The following is a 9,463-nucleotide window of genomic DNA, read 5'->3' as shown; positions in this document are numbered from 1 at the left end:
TTCTTATATGACAATAAAGCCTAAAATAGCTGGCTACGAAGACGGGTGGCGTTTTTGAAAAACATGCATCTAAGCTTGAAGTTAAAATGGTAGTTACTGAACACAGGCCCCGGTTGGGGGTAACACTTCCTCTGCCACTTAACTCTTGCATAATGCCTGTTTATTTGTCTTTGTTTGAACTTGCTCCCAAAGCCATGTGCAGGAAATGCACAGTGTGGAGACGGTTTGGTTTTTCATATATGGGAAAACAGCAGATTAAACTTTACCCGCAAATAAGACACCGGGAAACTAATGGAAATACCGTACAGAAACAACATTAATTCATGTCAGATAAATTAATCCTCTAATATTACAAAGGCCGTCGACCCAACTGGGATGTGACCCAAAAATGAGTCATATCTTTTCTCACCACAGACAAAATGTAATTAATAAACTGCAGCTCTGGCCATATATGTCAAAGACCGACTGTCCAATCAAGCAAATCACATTTTGGGGTTGTCGTAAAAAGGACATTCCCAGACATTCATCTTCCTGTTTTTGTGATCGGTAATGTACATCTTTATCAGTACTGTACATCTGTGTTACATTTGACTTTTATTTAGTGAATGTTTGTTGTATTGTTTTTCACATCATCTGTGTTGGCCTCTGTGTCAACAGTCTATAAATAAGTATTGGTCACTTACAATTAACTCTGATTCATTGTGTTTATTTATATTTTACAGTCTGTATTATCATGGTAAGTATGATTGGTAAAATCAGATTTAGAATGGTATATTAATATTTTATATTTTTAAACAGACGCTATATACCATCCCATAATACCTTTAAAAAAATTACAATTTAAAAAATTGTGGGTATCTGGCAACCACAGCTACCTGTATTTTTTTTTTTTTACTGTCAGTTAAACACATTTTTACAGTGCATATTCAGTTGTGTAAGAACAAAGCCAAAAAGTATAACTCAACATTTTATTGTATTTATACAGGTCTTATATACAAAACACACGTAATGAAGTTAAAATCTGGAATTTCACACTTTTTACAATCACTGGATACATAAAACTTTAGGGAAGCAAAACTTGAAATTTGAAAAATCTACAGTAAAACACTGACAGAGTGTTGAAGTAGACGTCCTGTTAATAGTGACACTCACAAGATCCTAAAAGGGACAAAACACCAGAGCAGCAAATGTAACGTAAGTACTGTAAATCACCATCAGTAGATTGAAATCGTTTATTTTATTATTCTCCAAATATAATTTATATCAAATTAACTACACGCCATATGCTTATCTTGATTGCGGTTTTTAACAACCTTCAAACTGTGTCTGTGTTTCTTTTCCGCTATTTAACTTTCAAACTCTCCCAATGGATTTATGGTCTTAAAAGAGGAAGCAGGGGCAAACACAGCCTTAAATGAAAGAGTCCATTCGGCTTCTTATGTGCACAAGAGGAGCCAGAGATCTTCCAGTAAATGCATGTGTTTTTCTCCAACTGGGAAGAGCTGTCAGGGACAAAGGTTTAGGGTGTGTCCGATATCTCAAATCAAATCCCTTCCTGCCAACTTTCAGTAGGCCAACGTGGCACTGCGGTGATTATGAGGAAGGACACCATTTAAATACCTTTAGCGCACAGAGAGACATTGTCAGTGTTGTTTTGCAAGATATGAGTCACAGTTTCCATTCTAATCCACAGACATTAAAGACGTGTAAGAAGAGGGCTTGATGCTCTTGTTAAAACTTGAAAACTATTTGATAGCGTATCTCAAGCTTTCCCTTAACACAAAACAATGGCAAAAACTAAATTCTGACAAGCGGACACCTGCACCGAAATCGAAAAATGACCTTGAGTCAGCGATTACTTCTGATTGCCAAAACCGGATCTCTGGAAAATGGATCAACCTGTGCCACCTCCCACACAGGAAGTCACTTCACGCCCCGTTCATGAAGTAGTTCAAAAGAATAAAACAGGGATCGCAACTCCAGCTAAAACCCCACAGACGTTCACAGATGACATTCATCAAGATCCAGAGAATAAAACTCAAGTCCCCGAACAGCATCGGAACGACTCCCGCTGTAATCTCCTCGTGAAGTCGAAAACTACACAGGTTAAATACATTTCGAGAGGATTAACATCATTCGAATACTCAGAATAAAGTACATATGCTGTGCAATAATGACATTTTAAAAATACCATTAATGCATTAAGTTAGTGGTGTTAGGCATAACCAGTGATTTGACCCTACTCTATACTTCAAAGCTTGTAGCTTAACGTGAAGAGACACATAAAAGCAGAAGAGACAGTTAACATGTACAAAAGCTGCTATTCACTCTATGTACAAAAACCCTGCTTAGTTGTTAATGAGAATTTTGCATGTCATCTATAAACTCACAAGTATAGATAAAGCAAAACGTGATTTAAAATGTTAGATTAAATAAAAAATAAACCTGTCAAGTGAAATGAAATTAACTACTTGATCAAGAAGGATGTTCAGTGCAGGTTTGCTATTTATTTTTAGGATGTTATTTGTGAGATGAGCCAGTGTAAAAGTTATTGTGCATTGAGATTATCTTCGAGGAAAGAGGTGAAAATTCTCAATAACGATCAGTTATCGGTTTGCTTCGTTTTCTTTGCAGTGACGAACTGTAATACCCCCTACTGTTCTTGGCTTTTCTACCACCCAAGGTGTCTTCACACTTCCTGTTTCACAGGAACACATTTAAATGATTGAGATTCACAAGAGAGGTTCATGTCATTTTCACACGCCATGCCTCAAATATTAAAGACTGGATATTGGGGTACGTGGTATTGGGGTTTCTCCTGCACAGCTGTCAAGGCAAAATGGGTTCAAATTAAATCCGTAAGGCATTTTTTCCTGCAATAGCATAGGAAACAGACTTAAACAACGGCAGAATGGATCAAAAGTTCCTGTAAAGGTCACTGCAACATTATATCTTTAAGGTTCTCCTGAAGAATTGTGTCTTTGACGGCATGAAAGACGAAGCGGATGTTCTCAGTGTCAATGGCAGTGGTGAAGTGGTGGAAAAGCGGCTTGCTGCGGTTGCGCCGCTTGCGGTTGAAGCATTGAACAAGATAGGCCTTCACGTCCTCCAGTCGGTGAGGGTCCCCCCGGAAGTCTGAAAAGTGTTTGCTAATGCTGACTTTGCGTACCTTCTCCACCAGAAGGTCCATCTTGTTGAGGAAGAGGATTATGGACACATTAGAAAAGAGCTTGTTGTTGACTATGGTTTCAAAGATGTTCATGGACTCCACCAGGCGGTTGGTGCGGCGGTCTTCCATCAGCACCTGGTCGAATTCGCTGGAGGACACCATGAAGAGGATGGAGGTGATGCCGTCGAAGCACTGAAACCATTTCTGTCTCTGGGAGCGCTGGCCACCCACATCTACCATCTTAAAAGGGATCTTCTTAATGGCTCCAGCCTTCCTGGCCACCTGTCACTCGGTCATACCATCATTAAAACTGGTGAGTCAAATACATTCTTGTCTTTAGATAACAAAATCAAACAGATTTTTTTCCATTAGAAATATTTTTATTTTAGGTTTTTATGGTTCCTTCTACTAGAGCAGTGGTTCCCAACCGGTGTCCTGTAAGGGGTGCCGTGAGATCTTTTGAGTACATAATTCTGTAAAAAAACATTAAAACTGAGGGGAGGAAGGGAGGGGACTACCGAGTATAGCGGAATAGAGACCTGCAATCCCGCGGGACCCGATTGTCTTTAGATAACAGGATCCTGTTTTTGCGGGAAAATAAAATTATTTGCGGGACTCCCGAAAATGGAAATATCTTAAAACTAGAAAAGAAATGAAATATTTTTATCTGCATTAAAGCAAATAAAATTTTTATTTTAGAGAGCATGACACAGGTGGTTCTACAGATATTAGTTCATTATTAAAGAAAGGAGCTAGAACTACAAAGCTAAACAAAGGGAAATCCAAATTTAGAAATGCTTTTCTATAGTATGTGACATGGTATGGTATGGAAAGCCCTTCCCTTTGCGACACAGATGCAGCTAAACATTCAGATTTTTTTGTGCTCAGCTTTAATGTTTATCTATGTGAATATCAATAATAATCTATATTGTTGCGGGAGTGAAAAATCTGTCCTAGGTCTCTAGGCAGTCTTTCTCCACATTCAGTGACCTCTTAACACACGTAATGATGCTTCGAAATGAAACAAATAAATAAATAAGAAGAAAAAAGCTTTTTAAATATCTATTTCCTTATAAGGGTGCTGGCTTTTGAAAGGCTTTCAAAGGGTGCCTCAAACAAGAAAAGGTTAGGAACCACTGTACTAGAGGCTAGTCCATTTATGCAACATAAAACATATACACTACACTTAAACATTCAGATTTTTTTATCTATTTGTTTAATAAGAGTACTTCCTATTGGCAGTCTTTTGCACATTCAACCTCTTATGATCTCACAAAATGTTCTTCAAACACTTCCAGGCCTCCCACCCAAACTAACATATATTTGTTTTGTCACTGGCCTTGGTTTCCATGCTCACAGGAAACACTTCCAGGCCTTTTTTATCACTCATATGAGACACAATATGTGTTCTTGGCAACCTTGGCCAATATCAGTCTCAAAGAGACCATTTTACTTTCATTTTAAGTTTCTCCAGTCTTCAGTGCCACCGCCTCTGCTGGGAAACACTGTACAAAAAGCATTATTCTGACTAACTCTCCTTCCAGATGATTATCTCTGTTTATGTAATCAATGTATCATTATTAGAAACAGTGAATGATCATACACAAGATCTGGCACCACTAAATAATGCTTTGTTATCATGACTCACCGCTTGTCCAATCCTATCCAAGTTGTCCAGGAAATATTTCACTGATTCACTCTGTAAAAAAAAAAAAAAGACACAAATTAAGATTTATACTCTGTGCAATAACGGGCATTTCAGCTTATTTATATTTATGACTCAATTTCAATGTAGCAGAACAAACTAAACTTCTAAATACAATTACATGTATTTTTAAGTCTGGGCTAAATAATATTATTTTTTGAAACGAAATTAAGTCTTAAAAATAAATAAATAAATACAATACAATACATAAATATTTCTCAAGTAGCAAATCAGCATATTGGGATGATTTCTGAAGGATCAAATGAAACTAAACACTGGAGTAATGTTGCTAAAAATTTAGCTAGAATAAATTACTTTAAAATATATTAACAGAAAACTATTATATTGTGTTAATATTGTATCTGTAACGTTTATGGACTTTTGTTTGTGTTTTCTTCTCCATGTGTTCCGTGTGTGTGTGTGTGTGTGTGTGTGTGTGTTTGTGTTTGTATTGCTGCCCTTCCTGCTGGATTGCAACTTTGTGGATTATTAAAGAAGAAGATAAAGGTCCCTCAGGCACAGGTGCTTCTGTTATTTGTACTCTTCATCTCCGTGCGCTCCTTACCACACCATTCTGTGACAATATCATTGTTTTACTATATTTTTGATCAAATAAATACAGGCCTGGTGAGCATACGAGACCTCATTTAAAGATATTGCAGACTCCAAACTTGTATAGCTCTTCTACTCATGCAGAACAAATAAAGTCCACGCAAAACACATTCTCAGTTCTTATTCTCACATAATGATTTATTTGCAAACCTCTCTTTTAACATTTTGATTAAAAAAAATAGAGCAACACGATCCCAAAAGCTGTTCTAATTCAGGAATGGAAAGTCTAAAAGTAACAGGATGTTCCTATCTTTGTCTGAGAACTATGTGGGACACTCATACCACACAGTGCCCGTCAGCAGAACTCCAGTTAACTCTATAATGTAGCTTTTACACATAATGCTCATAATCTCCCGTTACTGAATAAAGTGGTGTGTAGGGAGTCAGATGAAAGATCATTCTCAAGTATTGCTCCCTTGGACCAACACTTGGTTAAGTGCACATTAGCACATTTTACAGCCGTGACAAGATTGCATTAAGGTCTGTTTGCATTAAAGAACGTTGGCTGTAATAAATGGATCCCTATAATCTCCAAGCATTACAAATAACAGGAAAATAAATGTCTGCAGGCTCTATGGGTTGAACTCAGCTCTGACCTTCACTCCTGTAACTACAGGAGATTCAGGTCAGAGGTCGAAGCCCAATCCATAAATAAAGCTGACTGCTGAGACTGAAGCTCAGGGTGATCGGAGTCAGTACAGCATGTTCGCACTGGTCTCGTCCAAGAATCAATTTTGTCTGCTGCCTTCATAAGCCACAATCTACTGATAACTGCATTTATTGCCCAATATCTAGAGACTTTTCCAAGCAAAAAACATGTTCTGTCTTAATAGAACGGACTCCCTAGAATGAAGCAATAGAGAGATGAACTAAACTGCTGTGTTGAGCATTATTTCCTGACAAAGTTGTTTTCACGCAGGCTTTTGGATGGCAGACACTGCGGCCTTGGCGTTTCAGTGAACATTGTCTGGAAAAGCAAATTGTGTCCTCTAGTTTGTGTGTGTCTAACAAAGGCCCCTGGCCTGGCCCATGTTCCCAACAGGAAACAGCTGTGTGTGAAAACAGGGGATTAGTCGAACGGGGCTGGTCCTCTATAACAGACTGAAGCCCAACACCCCAACCCTACACACTACACACATACACACATACACCGCACATCATCAGAGCTTAATGTAACTCAGGAAGGAAACCACATAGATATCTGAAAGCAGTGTGAACACACACACACACACACTTCTGATTTTAAAAATATCTATTCAGAATTAAATATAATTGTGTCATTTAATAATAACATTTCAAAATCTAAAACAAATATTTTATGTTTTACATATTGTCTCTATATATTGTATATGATACATATTTTATATGGAAATAATATCTTTTATTAATAATATATATATATATATATATTTATTTATTTATTTATTTATTTTTTTTTTTGGTGGTAATATTAAATAGCTATGTAGCCTATTAATATGATCAAATTCAAAGAAAAACTGCATAATGCCCAATAGTCAAAAAATAAATAAATAATTATTTATTAATTAATAAATGGTTAACAAGCATTAAAATCTGACTCTGAAATAACTAAAATATTTAAAATAGACAGACCCCAGAACTCATTTAATTTCAGATACATATACATTACAGCATTTTAAACCTTTACAACCTTCACTAAATCATGGGTGATGTAATGTTATGGTCAAAAAATTTGCATGTATCATAGAGATATTGGCATAATAAATATATCCCTATGCAGTGTAGTCAGAAGCTGCAGTAGAACAGAGCTAAACCACAGTATTGTCAAATGACCCTTATCCGGGCTCTCTGATTGGTCCATGCTCTGCACAAAAATATATGCTACAGGTCACTGGCCAATAAAAGATGGGGGTCTCCCTCCTCCCTCCATCTGAGCTCAACATGCACATGATGGTCTGCTGAGAGTGTGGGAAAGATCTACGCTGAGGACTTGCAGGCCAAAGCCACAACTTTAGCACGATGTAAGAAAGTGTGCCCATGGGTATTTGTGCAGTGAGTACGGGGAAGCATGATTGAGCACGGCCATGTACAGAGGCCTTAACCCCTTCCCTTCCCAGCGGTGATCTCAATCTCTACAGTCCCCTTCAAATAAACAGCAGATCTCCAGAAATGAGATCCAATTAATGGCATCCCTTATGACCCTTGACTCAAACACAGACTCTAGAAACTAAGGGAATGCCCTAAAGGAAAACTTCTTTAGGTAAAATAAAAAAGATCTTGAGAAGCACATAAAACTAGCCCCGAAAAATCTTGCAGTATTCTCTGTTTCGATCAAACAGCATCGGTGTCGTCTTGGGAAAGAGCTCGTATGAACAAAGCTGAGTGGAAGGGATGAATGCTTTTCTAAAGTTTCAGCGGGTCCATCAGGGATTCTTTTCACCGCACACTTTGTTATATCTGACAGTAAAACCTTCCTCAGCACTGAGTGGAGATCTTACTTAAGTGATGTTTAACTGCCAGATCCAGCAGCTGTGCTTTGTTGGTGGATAACTGTTCCACGGTGACTGAGAACAGACATATCACTGAATGTTTTCATTTCTCTCTCTGTAGGAAATGTATTGTGCCGATCTAGAAAAGTAAGAAATACAGCTGTATCTTCCCGCTTTTTTCCAAGGAACTGAAAGGAATAGCTCACCCAAAAATATTTCTTTTCACTAAACCTTGTGTTATTGCAAACCAGTTTTTTTTTAATTGGACACAAAGTAAGGAAATATAACAGAATGACTAAATGAATTGAACTTAATATGCTCCAAAACCTGTAAAAAAAAAATAATCGCAATTGCAAATAAGACTTAAGCCTTTTAGAAGATTTTTAGCAGGCAAACCCTCATTTGGTGTTAAAAAGCTACTATCGGGACTAACTAAAAACAGTGGGAAATTAGCACAGAAAAGGTACTGTATATGCATTTTGGGTCCCTTTCGATCAATAACTTTATGGGAGGTATTTCAACGAATCACATGTGATTTACTAACATTTGCACTCGTCAATTTACTGGTATTTGTGGTATTATTTACTGTCCAAAACATCATGCCTTGAAGCAGGTGGTTATTTGCGCTGCTCTTGGTGGTTTGTGCTGGTCATTATGAAAATAAGAAGTCGCGTCAGTGTTCCTTCATGTGCGCTTTTTTTTGGTAAATCACGCATAGAATTTTCCCTCCCATCAACGCTTTAATGGAATTGGGCTTCACTTTGAAGCAATACAATAGCTTTGGAAGGACTTGCAATATAAAATCTATTTATTTGTTTGAAATTAAAAACTATTGTATGCTATTTGGAAAAGAGAAGCCGAGACATTTTTTCAAAATAAGTCCTCCGTAAAAGAACAAAAGCAATTAAGAAATGGCAAAAAAATTCCTCGAAAATATAAAGTCAATAGCAAAACTTTGAAATTAATTTGTGTTCATTTTTGAGAGAAAATCAACCCTCTTCTGCTGATGCCCGCCCTCGCCTCCCTAAATATCAGATTGTGTAAATAATCCTCACGCAAAACAAACAGAGCTCGGTTTCCCGGTTCTTACAGTGGGATTGCCTGTTTGGTTTGGATGCGAGGAGAGAACTCATATTAATCCCCCACATGGAGCTCCTTCACCTCCAGAACTTCACAGAACCTTGGGCTGCTCCCACACTGTTGATCTAACTGAAACCGTACACCTCGCCTTTTATCTTTGCGGATAGACTCGTATTATGATTTCTGAATCGGAGGAGACCAGTAGAAGGAAAATGGATGAGTGTCAGGGAACTCTGAAAACAATTTGGAGACTTACATTATGCCAGAGGTATGTTAACAATAACATGAGTTGTGTTCCTAGAAACAAAAAACTAATGTTGTGAACCTTTATGTTGATCAAAATTATACATATGTACATTACCATTTCAAATTTTGGGGTCAGCAAAAGAAATTGTACATTTATCCAGCAAGGACTGATTAAAAGTGACA

The 9,463-nt window shown here is 37.4% G+C and overlaps 1 protein-coding gene across 1 annotated transcript in view; it reads right to left on the bottom strand.

Annotated features, from left to right (window-relative positions):
• Window positions 1-954: 954 nt before the first annotated feature.
• gna12a (guanine nucleotide binding protein (G protein) alpha 12a) overlaps window positions 955-9,463 on the bottom strand; it is a 28,227-nt gene continuing 19,718 nt past the window's right edge. Inside the window, exons 3-5 of the mRNA XM_043234675.1 lie at window positions 4,818-4,868; window positions 3,640-3,642; window positions 955-3,451 (exon numbers count right to left, since the gene is read on the bottom strand). Of these exons, the coding sequence (XP_043090610.1) occupies window positions 2,936-3,451; window positions 3,640-3,642; window positions 4,818-4,868 (570 nt within the window). The 3' untranslated portion in view covers window positions 955-2,935. The remainder of the gene's footprint in view (window positions 3,452-3,639; window positions 3,643-4,817; window positions 4,869-9,463) is intronic.

The sequence above is a fragment of the Puntigrus tetrazona genome, chromosome 3 (genome assembly GCF_018831695.1).
Source record: "Puntigrus tetrazona isolate hp1 chromosome 3, ASM1883169v1, whole genome shotgun sequence".
In the NCBI taxonomy this organism is placed as follows: Eukaryota; Metazoa; Chordata; class Actinopteri; order Cypriniformes; family Cyprinidae; genus Puntigrus; species Puntigrus tetrazona.
This window is presented reverse-complemented; position numbering and strand designations above follow the sequence as displayed.